At 44.7% G+C, this 23,248-nt stretch overlaps 2 protein-coding genes across 3 annotated transcripts in view; one reads left to right on the forward strand and one right to left on the reverse strand.

Annotated features, from left to right (window-relative positions):
• Nucleotides 1-1,131: 1,131 nt before the first annotated feature.
• The window catches only part of LOC112221624 (tensin-2), a 53,213-nt gene continuing 31,096 nt past the window's right edge, over nucleotides 1,132-23,248 (reverse strand). Inside the window, 22 exon segments of the mRNA XM_024383797.2 lie at nucleotides 1,132-1,581; nucleotides 3,443-3,472; nucleotides 3,898-3,966; nucleotides 4,139-4,307; nucleotides 8,637-8,717; nucleotides 9,036-9,113; nucleotides 9,456-9,548; nucleotides 9,679-9,810; nucleotides 9,915-10,987; nucleotides 13,010-13,172; nucleotides 13,297-14,835; nucleotides 15,927-16,043; nucleotides 16,187-16,252; nucleotides 16,655-16,784; nucleotides 16,944-17,019; nucleotides 17,174-17,234; nucleotides 17,608-17,697; nucleotides 17,700-17,719; nucleotides 17,822-17,905; nucleotides 18,141-18,205; nucleotides 18,547-18,669; nucleotides 18,780-18,830. Of these exon segments, the coding sequence (XP_024239565.2) occupies nucleotides 1,440-1,581; nucleotides 3,443-3,472; nucleotides 3,898-3,966; nucleotides 4,139-4,307; nucleotides 8,637-8,717; nucleotides 9,036-9,113; nucleotides 9,456-9,548; nucleotides 9,679-9,810; nucleotides 9,915-10,987; nucleotides 13,010-13,172; nucleotides 13,297-14,835; nucleotides 15,927-16,043; nucleotides 16,187-16,252; nucleotides 16,655-16,784; nucleotides 16,944-17,019; nucleotides 17,174-17,234; nucleotides 17,608-17,697; nucleotides 17,700-17,719; nucleotides 17,822-17,905; nucleotides 18,141-18,205; nucleotides 18,547-18,669; nucleotides 18,780-18,830 (4,452 nt within the window). The 3' untranslated portion in view covers nucleotides 1,132-1,439.
• Nucleotides 4,382-7,544, forward strand: LOC112221627 (dihydropteridine reductase). 2 transcript variants are annotated; one of them, XM_024383802.2, is made up of 7 exons: nucleotides 4,395-5,160; nucleotides 5,748-5,840; nucleotides 6,021-6,117; nucleotides 6,217-6,357; nucleotides 6,457-6,565; nucleotides 6,642-6,725; nucleotides 6,998-7,544. In XM_024383802.2, the coding sequence occupies exons 1-7, from the start codon at nucleotides 5,068-5,070 to the stop codon at nucleotides 7,095-7,097; spliced, it is 717 nt and encodes a 238-aa protein (XP_024239570.1). In that variant the 5' UTR covers nucleotides 4,395-5,067; the 3' UTR covers nucleotides 7,098-7,544. The 2 variants fall into 2 exon arrangements, with proteins under 2 accessions (XP_024239571.1, XP_024239570.1); XM_024383803.2 differs by lacking the exon at nucleotides 5,748-5,840 and having other exon boundaries at nucleotides 4,382-5,160.

Genomic DNA, 23,248 nt, shown 5'->3' on the forward strand with positions numbered 1-23,248 from the left:
AATGGACAAATAAGAGAGTTTTTCAGTTTTCAGCTTAGACCACTCACAGACAGTTCTAGCAAAATTGTTGCTTGAGAAATTGCTCTTTGCTGAATTTTTTTTTTTTTTTTACAATTTTAATTGAAAACAATTACAATAAGGTACTTAATTGTTACCCAGAAATTATTTGATATTGAGATTTTAAAAAATGGCTGCATTGGACCTTTAAGGCATTTTTAGACATTAGACATTTAAACAACTAATACATTTGGACTATACCGTAATTTCCGGACTATAAGCCGCTACTTTATTCCCACGCTTTGAACCTCGCGGTTTATACAATGACGCGGCTAATTTATGGATTTTTCCCGCTTTCACAAGATTCATGCCGCCAAAAAACTGAGCACCGTCACATAATGTGACGTAAATCGAGCGCGCTCAAACTTCCCATCATTCTGATTACGGTAGTAATTTTGTCACCCTCATCATGGCAAAGACACGGAGAAATGCATATGATGCAGCTTTCAAGTTGAAGGCGATCGATCTGGCTGTTGGAAAAGGAAATAGAGCTGCTGCACGGGAGCTTGGCCTTAATGAGTCGATGATAAGACGTTGGAAAGCAGCGTGAGGAACTGACTCAGTGCAAAAAGACAACAACAGCTTTCAGAGGGAAGAAAAAGCAGATGGCCCAAAGTATTTGCAGCCACTCGACGTCAGTGTAAATCGTGCATTTAAGGTGGCGCTCCTTGGATGACAAGTGGGGAGAAATCCTTCACTAAAACGGGCCGCATGCGAAGAGCAACTTATGGTCAAGTCTGCCAGTGGGTCCTGACAGCGTGGAGCATTGTCAAAAAATCCACTATCATCAACGGGTTTCGAAAGGCTGGACTGCTGCGTGTTGAAGGGGCAGCATGAGCTCAGCGGGGTATTTGCCTCCGGATGAAAGTGACGAGAGCGACAATGAAAACGATCCAACATCGGATGAAGCAATTCTGAGGCTATTCAACTCCGACACCGAAGGAGTTGGCTTCAGTGGTTTCAGTGCACAGGAGGAGGAAGATAGTGACCAATGACTTTCTTGGTAGGCCACTGTTTAATTTTTGTTACAAGCCGTGTTTCGTTTAAAGGCTGTGTAAAGTTCATTTGTTTCAATGTACCGGTAGGCACCTGCGGCTTATAGACATATGCGGCTTATTTATGTACAAAATACATATTTTTTAATAATTCAGTGGGTGCGGTTTATATTCAGTTGCGCTTAATAGTCCAGCAATTACGGTAATTCAAAATGCCAGTCATGTTTGAAATGTTGAGCCTTTTGGTTCCAAAACTCAGTCTTTAAGAAGAGGCCACCGCCAATGGTGCTTTGTGGGTCTGTAAAGCATTTGTTTTGAAGCCTCCTCTTTGGGAGTTGTAACACTGTTGACAGTGTAACACTGGTGACGGGTCTTTGGCTTGGTTCTCTACCTGCGCTGCGGCCCTAACATCACCTTGTTGATGAAGTTGACAATGGCAGAGGCTGGCTGCTCCGGGTCGAGCTCAGCAAACAGATGACACACGTTTTCTGCCATGCTGCCTGGCTTCTTGGCTACAAACCCAAACACCCTATTGAACAAAAGGAGGAGGGGGAGAGAGGAAATAGATATTAGAGGGTTAGAAATACACACCTAGGGCTAGATTTGAACCTGACTGCAAAATATCCGCATTATAACGCAATTGACATTTAAAAACAAGGTTTCTTGCGTTTGCGGAAACTGCATTCATGGTAAACATTGCATATGTCGGCTCAATCGGAAATTACCTTTAAATATAAATTGCACTATATTGCAATTATTCTGCGTTCCGGATTGAATCAAGCCCCTATTTAGACATATTGATGCCCATTCTTACTGGTTTAATACTATGAGTGAGACTTCTGTTACTAAACGCTCAATTCAATCAGATCTGTTTTGGCAGTGTCAGAGATGTCAAATTCTTAAGTGGCTCCCGGCATTAGAGGTCGGCCGATTAATCGGAATGGCTGATTAATTAGGGCCGATTTCAAGTTTACATAACAATCGGAAATCGATATTTTTGGGCGCCGATTTCCGATTATTAAAAAAATAATAATAATAATACAAATTTAAAAAACTTTTATTTAGCTAGGCAAGTCAGTTAAGAACACATTCTTATTTTCAATGACTGCCTAGGAGCTGTGGGTTAACTGCCTTGTTCAGGGGCAGAACGACAGATTTTCACCTTGTCAGCTCAGGGGATCCAATCTTACAACCGCACAGTTAACTAGTCCAACGCTCTAACTCCACGAGTAGCCTGCCTGTTACACAAATGCAGTAGAAGCCAAGGTAAATTGCTAGCTAGCATTAAACTTATCTTATAAAAAACAAGCAATCATAATCACTAGTTATAACTACTGACCCAGTTTAGCAGGCAATATTAACCAGGTGAAATTGTGTCATTTCTCTTGCGTTCATTGCACGCAGAGTCAGGGTATATGCAACAGTTTGGGCTGCCTGGCTCATTGCGAACTAATTTGCCAGAATGTTACGTAATCATATCATTTTTTAATCGGCCGGGTAATCGGCATCGGCTTTTTCCGTCCTCCAATAATCGGTATCGGTGTTGAAAAATCATAATCAGTCGACCTCTACCCGGCATTATACCTAAAGCGGACATTGCCATTGGCTGAACGGAATCATATTAAGAGAAATTCTATGCAACCTTGTATACAAGTATGAACACTGGAATGTGAGATGCAATCTACACCTCGATTATGATGATAGCAATCCTCATTATTTCGTAGAAATGATTTTTCATTTTGAGCATAATTACTTTTATTATAGCCTACACTTTCTGTTTCTGAACTTCTAACACGAGTCAAGCGGAGCAGTTGCTCCAAAGCAGTTCCACCTCCGAAAACCGCTGTATCTGTGTCTGCTATCGCAGGTTAATGCTTGATCTGATTGAATCAAATCTAGGCCTAACTCTTTAGACAGGAACAGGCTGAGACTAACATATGAGCCAGGTAACCAAACAAAGTTACCGTAGTAGAAGGTAGAACCTGGAAGGATAATATTAGCCTCATCTGATTATCCTGATCTCGCGAGCTTATAGTACATTATGTTCCGCTACTCGGATTCAGTGAAGTGCGTAGCGGTCAGGATGGTGGATCAGGCTATCATAATATCTCCTAAGCTAATATACAATAAAAATAAATAATAATCGAACTACACAAATGTACATAAAGCCTATGAACTGGCACAAAACAGAAGCTGTGAGCATGAATATTGGTGAACATGAATTGGTGACCGTGATCAACAGACACTGTATTTACTGGGATGATGGCAAAGGCACAAAAGCAATATGATGCCATGCAGGTAATCAAACATCGTGTCACACCGATCAATACACATACAAACACATCACACTCCCAAACAAACATATGCACAAACACACATAGAGCACTTACTTAGATGTTGTTCTGTCTGAATTAGTCCACCTGAAGCAAAGAGAAAGACAGACCGGACTCAAGACCCACACTGACAGACAGAGCTCACAAACAAGCACAGGCATGGGTACAGGTGCAGTCACAGCCACGGCCTGCATTGCCCAGGCATAAACACATCACATTCTCTCTCCCACAAACACACACACTCAGAAACACATATTTCAAGCTCACACACACAGATCCATGCGCAGGTTTACAGCAAAGGATGAATTAAATATGGTGATGACAGAATGGATATGCCTCAATGTTTTCTCTTGTTTAGATGGTTAGCTGAGATGGTTTATAAACAGGGTGGTCGAGGTGTATTAGATTGCATAAGGGCACAGTCTTCATGTAATTCATGTTATATGTCATGGCTGACTGACATTTCAATTGTTTGTGAATGGTTTGTGTTATTGTGCTACTCCAGTGCCCACCTCCTGTCCTGGGGGTCGATACTGCTGAAAGTCACACTGTTGACTGGGTAGTGTCTCCTGAAGAACACCCTATAGACAGACAGACAGAAAGACCATTTAGTGTGACCATTGATATCACTATCATATGTACTAATCTACCACAATACATCCATACAACCTTTCTTCCTGTTTTCTTTCCTAATCACTAATGACTTATGTGGGTGACATTTAGACCATATGATTTTGTCAGTGGTAATGTTACCTGCGCTGGCTGTCAGTCAGTGTGATACCCTGTGAAGACACTTTAAAGTGGACCACTGTGGCCGCTGGCTGGGGGTTTCGTGCCAGCGTGGCTCCGGTTGCCTTGGAGATGGCCTGTGGTCCTGTCAGTGACTCAGTCTCCACAGAATTCAGGTAGAGCACGTTGCAGGCTGGACGGGAGAGGGGTGGGACAGGAAAAAGTCAGAACATTCAGGAAGGGAACTGTGAGAGAATGATTTAGTTTCAAATTCGACATTTGTATATATTTAACCTTTATTTAACTAGGCAAGTTTTTCGGCATTACATAGTACTGTATAATAATGCATTATGCATCACATGGGAATTATATCAGCTCACATTAGTGATTAATTCATTCTGTTCTGTTTTTTTTTGTACGGTATCGGAACAGCTAAGTCAACACGGAAAGTTAGTACTCTGACGTCCCAACTCCCCCTGCTGGGCAAACGAGCTCACACTCTTTTAGTGATTGGCCAGATTTCACTTTGGAGAATCTCCATTGGTCCTCCGGGCGGTATTTGGTTAGTAACTAGTTCCGGGTGAACTGATCATTGAGGTGGAAGGGTGGTCACTAGTTACCACAGCCAGAAAGTCAAAAATGCCTATTATCGTAAACATTAATGAATCAACTTTTTTTCTTCTTCTTAATTTACGGTTACGCATAATGTTATCAGTGTTATTAGGGTTAAGAGTAAGGTTTAAAATCAGATTTTAAGAAGATCAATTGTAGAAATAGGAGGGGTTTAGCCATAATTATGACTTTGTGGCTGCGGTAACTAGTCACAATCAGGTGGAAGAGCCAAGTCTGAACGGAGGAGTTTATAGTCTAGTTCTAGAACTTACAACAGCCCCTTCTGTCCGCGGACAGACTACTGGAGATTAGTTAACGTACCAGACGAAGAAGCTATAGGTATGGCGGCGGGAGAGGCACGAAAAGTCATCATCTACGGCGGGAAAGGAGCACTAGGAGCCACTTGTGTCCAATACTTCAAGTCTAAAAACTGGGTGAGAATTGACAGACAGACAAACTGTTGTTCTTTGTAAAGCTACAATGAACGATATTAGCTTCAACAACGGCAGGTATATGAACAGTATAGAAATATAACTGAGGCCGACTGTCAGATTTCTAGTGTTGTTATTATGGTAGCTCTTGTAAGGAGTATTCACTAGGAAGAAACGTAACCAAACAAAAGCAAACGGAACGGAATTTGTCTAATTGAAACGCACGTTTTCGTTGCCAAACGTTTTGAAACGGTTTGCTACTTTGTGTGCACTAATGATATACCCCTAAAACGAGTTTCTATTGGACAAATTCCGGTAAGTCGCTCATCGTTTTGTTATATTTGCTTCCGTTTAAGAAACGTTTTGAAACAAAATCGGCGGAATTAATATACCCCCAGGTTTAAGGTGTAACGTTGGTGCCAGTAGGAGTAGAATTAGGAACTGTCTTAACTGGCCAGGTACCCCTCGCTAAAGAGCACTCTAACCTCAAGGATCTTTTAACCGAACTAAGGTTAAATAAATAGAATATGACGAGCTGAAGCCATACTCAAATTGCAGCCCTGCCTACAGTACTGTGTGTGTTTCTCCAGTGGGTGGCTTGTATTGACATCAATGCCAATGAGGAGGCAAGTGCCAACATCCTAGTCAAACCAACCGACTCCTTTACTGACCAGGCAGAACAGGTGAGACCCTCCCCGCTCCTCCTCTCCTTGTCTCGTCTCTTTCCCTCAGCTATTTTCTTCAACACCACAGAGTGAAGGGAAGGAGATGAGGGAAGAAGAGGACATTAAGCCAGGCTGTGTGTGTTAACGTGCTGTATGTATGCCCATGTTGATCATGGAGAGTGTGTGTGTGTTGCCTAGGTGACAGCGGATGTGTTGTCATTGCTAGGCGACCAGAAGGTGGATGCCATCCTGTGTGTGGCGGGAGGATGGGCCGGCGGCAGCGCCAAGGCTAAAGGTCAGGGCTCGACACAGACAGACACCCACACAACAACTGATCTCTCTTTCCCTCTCTTCAGCCCTGTATAAAACAATGATCGTGTGTGTGTGTGTGTAGCTCTCTATAAGAACAGTGATCTGATGTGGAAGCAGAGTGTGTGGACGTCTACCATTTCCAGTCACCTAGCAACCAGACACCTGAGAGAAGGGGGGCTGCTCACACTGTCTGGAGCTCAGGCTGCCCTGACCGGAACCCCAGGTAGACACACACTGCCTGGCTTTTATGATTGGCATCCATTAAGAATGTGAGCAGTAGATTACATATATTGTTCTCTCCCTCCTCTGCATGTGTGTGTAGGTATGTTGGGTTATGGTATGGCGAAGGCAGCGGTCCACCAGCTGTGTCAGTCTCTAGCGGGAACCAACAGTGGCCTCCCTCCACAAGCTGCTGCTGTCACTATACTACCGTAAGACAGACGCACACACAGACGAACAGACACACGTTCACACCAGTCTGTAATCATCTTTTGCACTCTCTGACAGCATTACCTTGGATACGCCTATGAACAGGAAGTTCATGCCTGACGCTGATGTCACTTCCTGGACACCACTGGAATATGTGGCAGAGTGAGTGTGCGACAGTGCTGTCCATACACACACCACACAAAATGTACTATAATGATGTAATATACCGTATTTAGCTATGGAATCAGATGTGTGCAGTGCTAGGGCAAAAACTAAAATGTGCACCCTATTGGATCCCTAGCACCAGGATTAAGAAGCACTGCTTTAACACAGTACTGTAATTCAGTGCTGTCTGATGTGATGTTTTAGAATGTTATACTGGGTTGTATTCTACCATGCTGTGATCTATGGAATGTTCAATTGTGTTGTTCCAGAATGTTCTACGGCTGGTCGACAGGAGAGAACCGACCGGCCTCCGGAACTCTGCTGCAGCTGGTGACATCCCAGGGCCAGACACAGGCCACACCGATGTAGAGGCGCACTCTTCCGCAATCATCTGCTCACTGTCCTCAAGAACTGAAATTACCACAACACTACTTATGCTGGGCGCGTTCAAGCAGATACATTTTGTCTAGTCGGTCACCGCCTTTCAAAGTTTGTTGCATTATGGGGATAAACATAGTTCGACATGTGCCTACATATCGATTGCATGAACTCTACAAATGTTTTTTAAAATTGCTTCTTCATTTGTGCTTCTAAATCAGCATTGCTTGCTGTCTAGGCGTTTTAGGCTGGGTTTCTGTATAACCACTTTGTGACATCTACTGATGTAAAAAGGGCTTTATAAATTTGATTTGAGTTAAGCAATCATTAGGGTGTTTTTGCTTGACCCACGTGAACGTGACTGAAACAGGAACCACCTTTGCCATGAATCTAAAGCTACAGGGAATAAAAAATAAGTGATATTTAAGATCTAATCAATTAATTGTACACATGTTATGTTTTCAGTTTGTGAGTGTGATATGGTGGTACATAAGTTTATTTCAACAATTTCTAAAGAAAACCTTTTATAAACAATAGCAGCTATGTTGACACTGCCATATTGACCTGAGCCTTACTGCTGGAAAACCCCCACAGTGTCCTAACTTTTGACTGTTGCAGATGCACCTCCCCCGCCTTCACTCACCGACTAAATTTACTGTGGGCTTTGTTAGCATTACTGCTCAAACACATCTGTGTGTCAGTGATGTGCAGTCGGTAGGCAGTGCTTACTCTAATGACAATCTAATCAAAATAGCTATCATGAAAGTCAAATTGAAAAGACAATTATATTTAAGTATTTTTTTGTTATCTAATATTTGTTTTCTCTCTCAAAAAAAATTCGCTCAAATCCCCAAATGTACTAAAACTGCATCAAAACCTCAAGTCGCCAGGGTATGCTTCGCGATCGTCTTATGCAGTGCCTTCCTTCCCGTTAACTGAAATGCGCTCCAGTCACTGTTGATGGACGTTACAGGCATAGGGCTTTGCTGCCTTCTCCATGATGCTAGCTTCATTCATTTAATTGAGCGGATTTCATAGTTTGCACATGCGTATTGCCTTTGAAATAAATGGATAAACAGTGCTTATTTGGGGCGTCTACATAGTTTGGTGCTGGCATCCCCTGAGTGTCAGCTAGCAAAAACAATAACCTGACAAAATGCATATTATGCATGCAAACATTTTTCCATTCATCCAGAAGGATAGACAAATGGATTTAATTTACAAGTGGAGGTAGGCTTAGAAGCATTTTCATTAGCAATTGGCAGGTCACTGTTGAATGAATATGATTCCCCATAATGAATAACGAATATGATAAAAACTGGTATATTATACAAATGTATAAAACGTGACTTGCTCCATCATTATCAGTTGCATGGACTACAACATATTTTACGCCCTATATACTGTGGAAAATAAGATGTATTACATTATAAAGCACCACGGTGTTCATATATGTCACACACACCAGGGTCTCTCACCAACAACAGCAGGAATGCTGCCATTTGTAGTTGACTAGGCTAGGGAACTCACCTGCACCCTGTTTCAGCAGGTCGGCAGCAGTGCTCATGTTACTGGCAGTCGACTGCAGCGCCTGCATTTCTCCAATGGGATCTGCAACACAGGGATGTACAAATTAGATAAAGGTATTTGAATCAATATCTATACTCTGTCTCCATCTGGAGGAAATTGCTGGAAATATTTCAACCTCGCCAGAAGGTTATAATTCTATGCATTATGTATCAGTGAAAAGTGCTACAAACATAAAATGTCTATGTACTATTATTACACAAATTGCCTAGGGATTGTGAGAGGGTACTTAGCATCAATGGTTATAAAACAGCTTATGTTTACTTCGGTGGGGACTGGTTCCCATTAAAATGACTCCAGCCGGCTAGCTAATAATAGCCCATAATGTGAGTGACTGCAGACCTTTTTCTGGGATCCGTAGGGAACAGGGTAGAGAAATGGGGGTGATGGAGTGCTGGTACACCAATGCAGACAAACTCCCTGTGGAACACAGACATTTAGGGCTCTATTCAATCTGTATCGTTGAATTGTTACCGATTGCACGATAGAAATGTAAAGGTAATTTTTGATTGAGCCGACATATTCAGCGTTTACTGTGAATGCAGTGTCCACTAACGTGGGAACATTGCCTTTAAATTTCAATCTCGCTGTAATGCTGAACTTCTGCGATACGGACTGAATAGAGCCCTTAGACTAAATGATCCATTGGGAACAACAACTATGGAACATAATGAATGAATGCCTAAATAGCTGAATACTGAAAAAACTAAAACAATATAGCCCAAAACTGAGAGTATACTATTCTTAATGTGAACATCTCACCAAAATGGGGCTCATTCTGACACCCTTTAATCTTCACTCCACGGGGCCCCGTCTCAATCAGGAAGTGTCGCACCAGCTGCTCTAATGGATTGGCTACCATGTGTGTGTTAGGGAGAGAACATGAAGAACACTAATTAGCTAGCCGAAATTGAAGTGCTTTGTGTCGAGGAAATGTAGGGTGTTGAGATGAAGGCAAAAGGCTTGGGCAGTTGTTGAGTCATACCTTTGCTGCTGTGGTTGTTGACGTTAGCGGGCGGGATGGCCACCTTCAGTGCCAGGCCATAGGCACCCTGGAAGGAGTTGCTGTCCCGGATAAGAAACGCCCCTGGTTCTCTCTCCTTCAGCGCAGCTATGGCTACAGGCAAACAGAAAATAGACATAAAAAAAGTTTCATGCATATTGATTGCATAACAGTCAAACGGCTTTCTTTATGACGAGTTAAAAAGTAACTTAAGTTACCTTGGTCCCTGGAGATGCCAGGCTTGTACCAGAAGCGTGAGCTGTCCTGGACAAACTTAACACTGACTCTGCCTGCCATCTCTCCTTCCAGAGATATAATTCCTTCTCCTTGGCCTGCAGGAGGTGCCATCTCCCCCACCATTGGAGAGAAGGTGACATGGTGCTGTGAGAGGGAGGGCCTCAGTGTACCCACCCCGCCGTTAGGTGATCCTGGCCGGGCAGACTGCCGCCGTTTCTCTGGGAGTGGGGGCTGGGGGATGGTGACAGCAGTGTAGCCTGAGTATGGCACATGGGGGGCAGATTGGGCACAGCAGCCGGTGGGGAAGGTGGGGGTGTCATGTCCCTCAGGGGCTGAAGAGTGCCCACTGGCACTGCCCTCCATGCCAGGGTAATGCTGCAGGGGTCCTGGGGACTCAGTGCCCAGCATAAGCCTCCGGCCCAGGGTGGCGAAGCCAGGCACAGGAGGTTCTGAGGAGGGGGAGCCCTCCAGACTGCTGATGAGAGGCTGGGGGGAGGAAGGGGCCTTAGTGGGGGTGGAGATGGATTTAGGGACCTCTGGGTTCAGCTCCCTGGGTGGACATGCTCCATTCAGCTGGCCCTGAGCTGGGCAGGGTCCCGTTGTGCCAGCTGCAGAGTTGGGGTTGGGTGGCTGGTGCTGGGCAAGGGGTGGCTGGTGCTGGGCAAGAGGAGGCAGTGCAGCAGTCTCTGTAGGAAGGGTTGTCTCTGGACCAGGTGGGCTAACTTTCTCAGGGGGGGCCTGAGTGGGTGATACGGGGAGGCAGTGGTTGCTGGGTTGGCTGGTTGTAGGTGAGAGTGTGGTACAGTCGTTCTGGGGCTGGGGCTGGTTGGGTGAGGGTGGATGTGTCGGTGTGGTGCAGTGGCTGTTGAGTTGGGTAGGGGAAGGTGTGGGTGTCACGGATGAAGACTGTGAGGGGTCAGGGATGTGTTGCTGGTTGAGCTGAGATACTTGAGCAGCAGTACCATCGGGCCTATCCTGGGACTGGGCAGATTCAAAGTCACTGTTGACTATGTCAGTCGATCGAACTTCATTCCCTTGTACACCTAGACTGGGCCTAAAAAAAATTGAAAGTCATTAAAAGAGATATGCAATATATTCTTACATGACATTTTGAAACCTTTATTTAAGGAAATTGTCTGGTACTTCTGCATACTATAAACTAAAAAAAGAAACGTCCCTTTTTCAGGAACCTGTCCTTCAAAGATAATTCGTATGAATCCAAATAACTTCACAGATCTTCATTGTAAAGGGTTTAAACACCGTTTCCCATGCTTGTTCAATGAACAATAAACAATTAATGAACATGCACCTGTGGAACGGTCGTTAAGACACTAACAGCTTACAGACGGTAGGCAATTAAGGTCACAGTTATGAAAACTTAGGACACTAAAGAGGCCTTTCTACTGACTCTGAAAAACACCAAAAGTAAGATGCCCAGGGTCCCTGCTCATCTGTGTGAATGTGCCTTAGGCATGCTGCAAGGAGGCATGAGGACTGCAGATGTGGCCAGGGCAATAAATTGCCATGTCTGTACTGTGAGACGCCTAAGACAGAGCTACAGGGAGACAGGATGGACAGCTGATTGTCCTCGCAATGGGAGAACCATTTGTAACAACACCTGCACAGGATCGGTACATCCGAACATCACACCTGCGGGACAGGTGCAGGATGGCAACAACAACTGCCCGAGTTACACCAGGAAGGCACAATCCCTCCATCAGGGCTCAGACTGTCCGCAATAGGCTGAGAGAGGCAGGACTGAGTGCTTGTAGGCCTGTTGTAAGGCAGGTCTTCACCAGACATCACCGGCAACAACGTCACCTATGGGCACAAACCCACTGTCGCTGGACCAGGCAGGACTGGAAAAAAGTGCTCTTCACTGACGAGTCACAGTTTTGTCTCACCAGGGGTGATGGTCGGATTCGCGTTTATCATCGAAGGAATGAGCGTTACACAGAGGCCTGTACTCTAGAGCGGGATCGATTTGGAGGTGGAGGGTCCGTCATGGTCTGGGGCGGTGTGTCACAGCATCATCGGACTGAGCTTGTTGTCATTGCAGGCAATCTCACGTTACAGGGAAGACATCCTCCTCCCTCATGTGGCACCCTTCCTGCAGGCTCATCCTGACATGACCCTCCAGAATGACAGCCACCAGCCATACTGCTCATTCTGTTCGTGATTTCCTGGAAGACAGGAATGTCAGTGTTCTGCCATGGCCAGCAGAGAGCCCAGATCTCAATCCCATTGAGCACGTCTGGGACCTGTTGGATCGGAGGGTGAGGGCTATGGCGATTTCCCCCCAGAAATGTCTGGGAAGTTGCAGGTGCCTTGGTGGAAGAGTGGGATAACACAGCAAGAACTGGCAAATCCATGAGGAGGAGATGCACTGCAGTACTTAATGCAGTTGGTGGCCACACCAGATACTGACTGTTAATTTTGATTTTGACCCCCCCCTTTGTTCAGGGACACATTATTCCATTTCTGTTAGTCACATGTCTGTGGAACTTCTTCGGTTTATGTCGCAGTTGTTGAATCTTGTAATGTTCATACAAACATTTACACATGTTAAGTTTGCTGAAAATAAACGCAGTTGACAGTGAGAGGACTTTTTCTTTTTTGCTGAGTTTATTTAGCCAGTAGTTCTGAAAGTAGCGCTTATAAGCCAAAAGTGGTCCCCGAAAATTGCTACTACATCACATATGTGCAGATATGTGCACCACGTCATTACTCGCTCTTCTGTATGTGCATCTTGCTAGCTGTCACTCAAATGGTGAGGGGCTAAAGCTCATTGGCTAGAACTCAAATTGCTAGGGGGCTGGCCCACGTGGGGGAAAATGTAGGGAAAATGGGGCAGCAGAGCTTTGAGAAAAACAGTTGCTTTCAAATTAGGGATTTCGTGTCTAATTGAGGTAAAACAGTAATTACAGATTATGCATGTATGAACTGCACATTGACACATCCAGCCCAAAGTGGGAAATAAAAAAAATACTTAGTAGTTGCCAAAGTTCTGGAGCATGTCTTCAATCGACACACACGACTGACATGTGACATGCAGATGTTAAAAAGAAGACAATACCTTTCTTGTGTGCGCAGAGGGCTGCTGGTATGAACAGGAGTGGGTGGCCCAGAGCGGTCATAAGGCGTGGAACACGGGACATGGACATCTCGATGCATCCTCTTGAAGGAACCCTGGGAGATGTGGTCTCTCCAACCCACATTCTCACTCATCCCCCTTCCATCTTATGGAAGACAGAGAAAATAGGGAATTATTTTATGTGACACCGAACTGACAATTGACCAATTATTTCCTACATTGGTTTAAATGTAATTTCATTAAATTGTTGTCAGTCGAGGTTGTCTCACCTGTCTGGCTGTCGGAGAGGTACTGCTGAGGGTGGGCTTCAGGGTGGTGGTCTGCTGGCCCTGTGGTGTGGCTGCAGGGGCCTGACAGGGTGGAAGGAGGGGGCAAAGGGGAGGTAGACTCAGACTGGTAGCCTGAGGCATAGCCCCTACTTTCAGAGGGGGAAGGCTGGTAGGGGGAGCAGGGGTAGGCCTGGTGGGGGGTCTGGTAGCCACTGCTGCTGCTGCTGTACTTCAGATCCAGGTGGGAGTGGGCGTGGGAGCGAGACGGCTCTGGGTACGCAGGGTGGCCTGACGGCAGGGGGTCAAAAGTGAAGGCAGGGAGCTCGTGTCCCTGGGGCCCATAGGAAGACACTGTGGCCCTCCTGTGCCAATAGTCTGCCTCTCTCTCTCTCTCCCATTGGAGCTCTGCCTCCCTGTCCCAATGCAGTGACATCTCCCTGCCTCTTCTCAGTCCCACTGCCTCCCTCTCCCAGTGCATCTCTACCCCCCTGGGCAGCTCAGACTCCCTCCCCCTCCTCAGCCCTGCTTCGCGATGCTGCAGCTCTGCCTCTCTGTCCCAGTGGAAGCTCTCTCCTCGCTCCAGCCGCAGACCGCGGAAGGCTGAGTCCTCCCTCCTGATGAGGCAGTCCCGGCAGGGGCAGCCAGGGGGCGGCAGACCGTCCAGCAGCAGCATGTCGTGGTAGGGGCCGGAGGACTTGGTGTGGTGAGGGTGGTGATGGGTGTGTGAGGGAGGGTGATGGTATGGACCATAGTCATCACTTCTACAGAGCAGGCGCCCGGGAGGAAGGGTGTGGGAGTGGGGGTGAGGGGTCAGCTCCTGGGATGGATAGGGGCACAGAGAGGGGTGATAAGAGGGTCCCTCAGAGCAGGAGCGGTGCAGGTAATGTGGCGGGCCCTGCTGGCGGTCCCACACCAGATCAGGGGGAGGCAGGGCCGGGTGAGGGTGCGGACTGTAGTGCTGGCACAGGTCCATGTGTGAGGGGGCGGTGGCAGGGTTAGCCGAGGGCGGTGCCCCAGGATGACCATTGGTGCCCGGGGCTCTGTCCAGGCAGTAGCTGTTGGGCATGAGGTGGAGTCGGTCACAACCGGGCTCGGCACAGTGCTGGGAGCGGTAGCCCACCCGGCAGGAACAGGAGCGGCCCAGCCTCAGGGTACCTGTACGCTCAGAGGGAGAGGACGAGTCCCCGTCATCCAGGATGGCAGTCTCCCTCTCCCTGTCTCGGTCGTCCCTTTCCCCCTCGATGCCCCCCAGCAGGCGCTCCAGCTCCTCCCTCTCCTGCCGAGTGGGGGGCGGGGGCCTTCTGGGCTCTTCTGGATGGGCCGTAGAGTGGGAAGAGTGGCCGGAGTGGCTAGTGAGGCCGGAGTGATTGAGAGAGTCAGAGCTAGGGGAGAGGAGCTGGTTCTGACTCGGCCTCTCCTCACTGGTGCCTGCTGGACTCCCATTGGTGGAGGTCAGGGAGCCTGAACCTGGGCCTGAACGACGTTTCTTTATCTGGGCGTACAGACTGCCATCCACTGGACCCCTGGTGTGGGCTATGTCTGAGAGAGAGTAGAGATTTAACATACTGTACCTTCAGAGTACAGTATCGACAGTATAGCCATAAAGTAATTGCCCAGTGTTTCCATATTTCTATGAAATATGACCTATAATTATTTACGATATGAGTGAAATGGTTTTATTTCCAAATGGTTTAAATGATTATGTATCTTAAAGATCAGCTGTGTTGGAATGGTGGGTGTACCCCAACAACAAAATGGTGTGGCTGTATCTCAGTCATAAAACATATTCACAGAAGTAGGCCGCTGATTGGCCAGCTCATCCTCTAGACCGCTGATTGGCCAACTTATCCTCCTCATGGAGATGGCATCATGTTCTATGAGGAAATAGCAAGCATTTTTTAAATGGTCTGTTTGCGTACAGATGTTCCATTATATTATACAGATACTCCATTGGCCACTCTAACAATACAAATAAATGTCTTAAAAAATGGTAGGCAGTCAGGAGGAGGCAATGTTAAGTTGGGACAATTCTAGCCAATGAGAGGGCAGATAAATGTGTGACCAACCACAACAGTCCTTGCTATCCGGGATCCTTGGTATGTCCCTACCCCCCATTGAAGTTGATGTTTAAAATGGTTAAGGTACCAGTTAAGGTTAGGGGTTAGGGATTGGGACGTCCCAAGCATACTTCATAGCATTAACAAGCACAACTCTGATATAAAGATTTTTTTTTATTAAAGGTGCCGGGATGTCACGTGCCCTACTTATATCAGTACACTCATCAGTACACTCACCTTACCTAAGCATTACAAAACTTCTATTCAATCAAATAAACCTAACGTAGCAAATAAGCCATTAAACATTTTTTGGGACCAAATTTGACACACCTTTCGCTCGGTGTGCAAAAAAATTGGTGGTGAAAGACAGATTTTGGGCCTAGTTATCCCTCTCTGGCTTGAGATACAAGTTTGAGGCAGGGATTTTGAAGTGTATAGGACAAGTCAACAACATTATTTTGGATATGAGTTAATCAAATATTAACTTTTAAAAGTGACATTTTCACTGGGCAGTTACTTTAAGCTGTATGATTGAGATAGAGCCCACCAGAAATTCAGGGAGGCTTTCTGTACCTTCTAGACTGTCCTGGTAGCGCTGGTTGAAGTTCTCATAGGAGTCCCAGCGCACCACTGGGTCAGCTGTGTTGTAGTCCACTGTGACAGCAGGGTCATTCCTCTGGTACTCACGCCCTGAGGGGATAGTGTGTATAATTAGACATATGATTAAGCACAAGCACATTAATACAAACTGCTATTGTGTTCACTGGTACTGTTACATTGTAAATTCTCCTGAAATGAGAGAGCTGAAGATGAGTCATATAGTAAGAACAAACCTTTGATCTTCTCTGGTCCAGATGAAAAGACAAACTCTACAGTTGCATCCGAGGGAAATCGTTCATCTGAGAAAAGAAATGACCACATCTATCGGGTGCGTTTTAATGTTTTCCTTTAGAGTGGCTTGGTTGGTTCAATTGGGCTAATTACTTCCACATAATCCCCTGGTGCTTTTACAATACAGGCCACAACATTTCAGCTGGAAGTAATTTAACAGAAAGTAAAAACAGGGGAATTAGGAAATTAGTGTGTTCATTATACAATTAAGCAATGAACCCGGAGGGATTCATTTTGACACATCGGTTCTATATAGTAATTTCCACTTCTCTTAACCACCACAATGAACCAACAAGTTTTATTGTTCCACACTGGCTTAACCGTTACTGCCAAGAAGGCCTTGTATTGATAATAAACCCTTTCCATACATGTCTCAAGAAGCCCTCTTCCCAGACCCTCCCCCTCCATACCAGTACAGGCCTCATCCAGCTCCCCCTTGCCGAACCACAGCTGTGCCCCGTGGATGGTGCAGGTGTGGAACTGCAGTCTGAACACTGTGTCCCTCTCTGCACTCTGGGCCCGTCTGTGGTAACACTTCACCTGCAAGGGGAGACAGAGATGTGGGAAGGGAGCAGAACAACAGATGAGATGCAGGAGAGGAGAATCAATCTACTTTCTGAACAGGCATTGGCAAGGCAGTGACTTAACTTGAGAAACAGTGGAATAATCTGTCAGACTGTCTGTCTGACTCAGACTTACCATGATGTCTCCCTTCAGCAGCAATGCAGGCTCAATGGTCACACACAGTCTTCGGCCCCCGGAACCCTGCAAGTCACTGTGAACAACACACAACATATGAATACAAACAGATAGGCGCACACAGACAAGGAAAAGTAAAGGCACATCCTGTCCAGTATGTTAGAGCTATGGCTTTTCTGTCAGTTGTGTTGGTTAATAATACTGTAGGACATAAAGTAATGCAGACTCACTATATCCCTGAGGTGTAGACCAGCTGCATGGACTGGTAGATCTTCAGGAAGGGAAAGTAACCTGGGCAACGATAAAGAGAGGCGGTGTTCAGTGTTACACAGTGGAATGTGCTGACTGTCTCTCCCCCTGTCCTTTGTCATACGATTAAGGATAAACAGGCCAGTGTGTGGGTGGAGGGTGAACTTGACCATGTGAAAACACTGTTGTCATTCACAGGGCCATATCTCAGAGCCTTGTGCAGAGACATGCACTCATAGACACACACACACACACACCTGGCACACGCACACACATGCACGCACACACACACACCACAGTCTACTGTAAACATAGACTCAAAACCGACTCAGCTCCCTGAGGTAGGAGAATGAGTGGTCTTATCTGATGAGGTCAGTCAGTGAACAAATGCGTAGTGCCCATCGCATGGCCTCACCTCCTTCGCCCTGGAAGTTAGGGAGTGTGGGAATGAGGACCTGGTGGAGGAACAGTGGGTTGCTGTTCATCTTGATCGCCCCAGAGAGGAGCCCCCAAAGTAGTAGATATACCTGAGAGAGGGCGGGGGGGGTTAGTAAGCCCACATCACTTCAGACAAAAAATTTAAAGATGGGGTTCGTGATACAGACAAAATGTCTGTAGATAGTCCTTACCTGTTTTGGGACGGTTGGAGGGAGGACGAGACTTTATCCTCACAGAACTTCCTCATGGCCAGTGTGCTAAGGGCCTGGTCTGCCCTGCTCAAACACAGAAACACAGAATCAAACCGACACACTGCACAAGAAGAATACATACTTCATAGAGAGAATTATACAACATTTACATAACTTTCCCATTATGGGCTCTCTTAAGAAACAGAAGTACATGAATGCAGCAGGCTTGAGCCAATGAACAAGCCAGTTTCCATTACTACAGCCTTAAACCATGCTCAGCATGGAAACTGTGGCTTTGGATGCAGGACAGGACACTTACCCTGCAGAGATCTTGCTGTAGTGCATGTAGGCTGCAATAATCACTCCTGTCTTGCCCTTGTTGCCCTGGAAGAGGAAGATCCGTGCCATCAGGACATAAAGTACCAACTGTTTTTAGCCTAAGGCTTGAGGCATTAAACTGATTATTACTGCTGTAAAGATATGGACGTCACTACCCTTATAAGAACATTCTGACCACTAACTTCACAGCGATTTCAAAACTTCACAGTGAAAAGATACAAAGATGAGATTACATATTGCCCTTAAATATATCAAAGAGCTTCTGTAAAGTCAATGCAAGTCATCTGGGTAAACCCAGCATTCTGTTTTTTTGTGTTTTCTTTAAAAGCCCCTAAAACAACAAAACTGGCGTTTAAAACCCAGTCAAAAGCAGGGCGAACCCTGACCTTGCAGTGCAAGACTACCACATGCTGGGGGTCGGAGGTCAGCCAGGTCTCCATGGCCTTACACATGGCACAGATCTTGTCCAGGGGAGGGGCATGGAGATCAGGCCACCCGAAGTCATGGACCTGAATGTCATGGGAAAATAGTGAGGAAGATAGGAAAATTATGTTAATATAATAAGTCACAGAAAGTGGAACTGATACAGAATTGATACAGAAAATAAAAACATGTACACCTTTGGATTCATGCGGGTGATGTCATGGCGTCGTTCAGAGAGATTGAAGAGCTGAAAGCAAAATTCATATTTGAGATGAATGATGTGTGTACTCACGCTACACATATAAAAGCACATATTAGTATTTTATTAAGATCCCCATTAGCTGCTGCCAAAGCATCCGCTACTCTTCATGGGGTCCAAACAGGAACAAAACAACACATCACAACAAAACAAGTCTACATCATAAATAAAACAATACATCACACAAGACATTGTGCACTATACAAGTTTACACTGCTCCCCCATTACACATCCACAATATAAAATGTACAATATTTCAACAATTCAATATTACAATTTGTGTGTGTGTGTGTGTGTGTCTCTTCACAGTCTGTGTTGTGCCGTGAGATGGTGTTTTATCTGTTTTATTTATCTGAATTTACTGTTAGCTTGAGTTACCTGATGTGGAAGAGAGTTCCATGTAGTCATGGCTCTATGTAATACTGTGCGTTTCCCAGCCTCAGTTCTGGACTGTGAAGAGAACCCTGATGGCATGTCTTGTGGGGTACGTATGGGTGTCTGAGCTGTGTTAGCTGTTTGAACAGACAGTTCGGTGCTTTCAATACGTCAATAGCTCTCACGAAGACAAGAAGTGATGCAGTCAATCTCTCCTCTACTTTGAGCCAGGAGAGATTGACCTGCATGTTCATGATATTAGCCCTCCGTGTACATTTAAGGGCCAGCTGTGCTGCTCTGTTCTGGGCCAACTGTAATTAGCCTATGTCCTTCTTTGCAGCACTTGACCATATAACTGGGCAGTAGTCCAGGTATGATAAAACTAGGGCCTGTAGGACTTGTTTGGTTGATTGTGATGCCAAGAAAGCAAAGCAGCGCTGTATCACTGACAGACCTCTCCCCATTTTAGCAACCGTTGCATCAATATGTTTTGACCATGTCAGTTTACAGTATAGGGTTAAACCAAGCAGTTTAGTCTCCTCAACATGTTCAATTGCCACATTTTTAATAACAGTATTTAGATGAGGTTTACGGTTTAGCGAGTGATTTGTCCCAAATACAATGCTTTTAGTTTTTGATATATTTAGGACTAACTTATTACCAGCCACTCATTCTAAAACTGACTGCAGCTCTTTGTTAAGGGCTGCAGTGATTTCACTTGCTGTGGTAGCTGATGTGTATAACATTGAGTCATCAGCATACATACAGTAGACACACAGGCTTTGCTCAAGGCTAGAAAACAGTAAAGGATCAAGACCGCTGCCTTGAGGTATACCACACTACCTGGTTTAGGTTAGAAAGGATTCCATTAAAGAAAACCCTCTGTGTTCTATTAGACAGGTTCAAGATATGGCAGAGGATGTAAAGCCATGACACATACGTATTTTCAGCATCAGACTATGATTGATGATGTCAAAAGCTGCACTGAAGCCTAACAAAACAGCTCCCACAATCTTTTTATTATAAATTTCTTTCAACCAACCAATCATCAGTCATTTATGTCAGTGCTGTACATGTTGAGTGCCCTTCCCTATAATAAGCAGGCTGGAAGTCTGTTGTTAATTTGTTTACTGTGAAATAGCATTGTATCTGATCAAACACCAGTCGGTAGCAGGCTGATTGGTCAGCTGTTTGATTCAGTAAAGGGTGCTTTGCTATTCTTGGATAATGGAATGACTTTTGCTTCCCTCCAGGCCTGAGGTCACACAATTTACTGTAGGCTTAGATTGAAGAGATTGCAAATAGGACTGGAGATATAGTCGGCTACTATCCTTAGTAATTTTCCATGCTCGTCAGTACCAGGTGGTTTGTCATTATTGATAGACAGCAATCATTTTTTCACGTTTTCCACACTCACTACAGAATTCAAAATTACATTGCTTGTCTTTCATTATTTGGTCAGTTATGATTGGATATGAATGTTCAGAGTTTTTTGTTGGCATGTCATGCTTAAGTGTTCTAATCTCGCCAATGAAAAAGTAATTAAAGTTGTTGGCAGTATCAGAGGGTTTTGTGATAAATGAGCCATCTGATTCAGTGGATGGAGATGAGTTTGCCTTTTTGCCCACTTGATTCAGCTGCCCTGCACTCCGGGTAGTCGAAGTGCTCCCATTTTGAACCATTTGATGTGTCTGAATGAACAAACTCCCCTACCCAGCAGGAAAAGACAGCAAATCAAGTGCACCTAGAGGCCTACCGCTGGCCAATCAGATAGCTCAGATCACTGTGTCTGCAGCTTCCATGAGCCCACAGCAAAGTTGATAGTCAACTACCGTGTGAGATAAAACATTGAAAAAATTAAACCATGACAAGAGAGAGGCTGTCAATGAATACAGCAAAGAGCTGCTGTTTTTATGAGTGAGTTCATGTATCGATAGACTTGCGTCGTTATTAAAACCTCTTGGTGTTAGGGAGCAGTATTTTCATTTTTGGAAAAAACATTCCCGTTTTAAACGGGATATTTTGTCAGGAAAAGATGCTAGAATATGCATATAATTCACAGCAGCTTTGGATAGAAAACACTCTAACGTTTCCAAAACTGTAAAGATATTGTCTGTGAGTATAACAGAACTGATGTTGCAGGCGAAAGCCTGAAAAAAATCCAATCCGGAAGTGCCCCAGGTTTTGAAAGCGCTGCGTTCCAATGACTCCCTATTCAGCTGTGAATGTACCATCAACGAGCTTACGCTTTCTACGTATTCCCCAAGGTGTCTACAGCATTGTGACGTAGTTTTACGCATTTCTGTTGAAGAATAACCGTAGGCGGCCACACTGCGTAAGTGGTCACATGGTGGCTCCGAGAGAGATTCTCGTGTAAAATACAGAGGTAGCCATTACTCCAATCGGTCCTAGTGAAAAACGAATTGTCCCGACGGATATATTATCGAATAGATATTAGAAAAACACCTTGAGGATGGATTCTAAACAACATTTGCCATGTTTCTGTTGATATTATGGAGCTAATTTGGAATATTTTTTGGGTTGTGGTGACTGCAATTTCCGGGCGATTTCTCAGCCAAACGTGAAGAGCAAACGGAGCTATTTCGCCTACAAAAATAATCTTTTGGGAAAAAATGAACCTTGGCTGTCTACTTGGGAGTCTCGTGAGTGAAAACATCTGAAGTTCATCAAAGGTAAACGATTTCATTTGATTGCTTTTTTGATTTCCGTGACAAGGTTGCCTGCTGCTAGCGAGGCATAATGCTATGCTAGGCTATGATAAACTTACACAAATGCTTGTCTAGAGTTGGTTGTAAAGCATATTTTGAAAATATGAGATGACAGGGTGATTAACAAAAGGCTAAGCTGTGTTCCAATATATTTCACTTGTGATTTTCATGAATAGGAATATTTTCTAGGAAGATTTATGTCCGTTGCGTTATGCTAATTAGTGTCAGATAATGACAACGGTCCCGTTCACGGGATGGGGTGTCACTACAGGTTAATGGCTTGTGTCTTTCTAATATCGAGGAGTATTTCACATTCTCTGGTCATACGAGTAACAACATGAATTGGTGCATGAGTCTCTCTCTCTCTCTAGGAGAATGTGTGTGTGATGTTAGACAAGGTCTCTGATGCTAAGAGATAAATGTATTTTCTAGGTGACTTGAACATTGATCTAGTTGTCCTCTCAAGAGGAAGCTTCTTACTGTGACTAATGCATGTAACATGAACCATGTTATCACTCAGCCAACTAGTGTACTCCAATAGTGTTGGATCTGTGACATCTTCTTGTATTGATCAGCAGTCGGCTTCACTAATGCTGCAGTACTTTGCTCCAAAGCAATATCAGTTCCCATTGGCTGTAGTGATCATAAGATTGTGGCAATAACAAGGAAAGCCAAAGTACCAAAGGCAGGGCCTAAAGTTATTCATAAGAAATCATACAAAATGTTTTCTCAGAACGCGTTTGTCGAAGATGTTGGTCTGATGTGTATAAGGAGGTGAATCCAGATGCAGCACTTTGAGTTTTTGCACAATTATTCTTGCAAATTGTTGACAAACATTCACCTGTTAAGAAACTATCTGTGAAAACTGTTAGAGCCCCGTGATAAATTACTAAAATGCAATGTAAATGTAAAAAGGAAAGTTGTTTCAATTTCAATTTATTTTCGAAAAGGCCCTAAATAATTTTGTATCAGGACTGTTGAAAAGTATTTAGTATTTTGAAAATACATTAGTTTAGTTTAGGCCAGTGAAATACAAATGACAAACACTAAAAAGTAACAGAAATACTGCCCATCTCTGTGTGTATTGAATATACAATATTGAAAGAGAAGAACTGCTGTTTTGAATTTGGTCAAGTTTGTGTGGAAGAGGTGGAAAAACAATTGCCATCCATCAATAATGATAAGCCACCAGCTAAAATGACTATGTATGTTGATGATTGCACACTCTACACATCAGCACCTACAGCTAGTGAGCTCACTGAAACTCTTAGCAAGGAGTCACAGTCAGTGTCAGAATGGGTA

This window comes from Oncorhynchus tshawytscha, linkage group LG22, assembly GCF_018296145.1.
Source record: "Oncorhynchus tshawytscha isolate Ot180627B linkage group LG22, Otsh_v2.0, whole genome shotgun sequence".
NCBI classification, from domain to species: Eukaryota; Metazoa; Chordata; class Actinopteri; order Salmoniformes; family Salmonidae; genus Oncorhynchus; species Oncorhynchus tshawytscha.

Excerpts from the sequence above, each read along its gene's own strand:
- LOC112221627 (XM_024383802.2), top strand. The coding sequence starts at position 5,068 with ATGGCGGCGGGAGAGGCACGAAAAGTCATCATCTACGGCGGGAAAGGA. Across the intron at positions 5,841-6,020 it reads TTACTGACCAGGCAGAACAG|GTGACAGCGGATGTGTTGTC; the intron begins GTGAGACCCTCC and ends TGTGTTGCCTAG. Across the intron at positions 6,566-6,641 it reads GCTGCTGTCACTATACTACC|CATTACCTTGGATACGCCTA; the intron begins GTAAGACAGACG and ends ACTCTCTGACAG.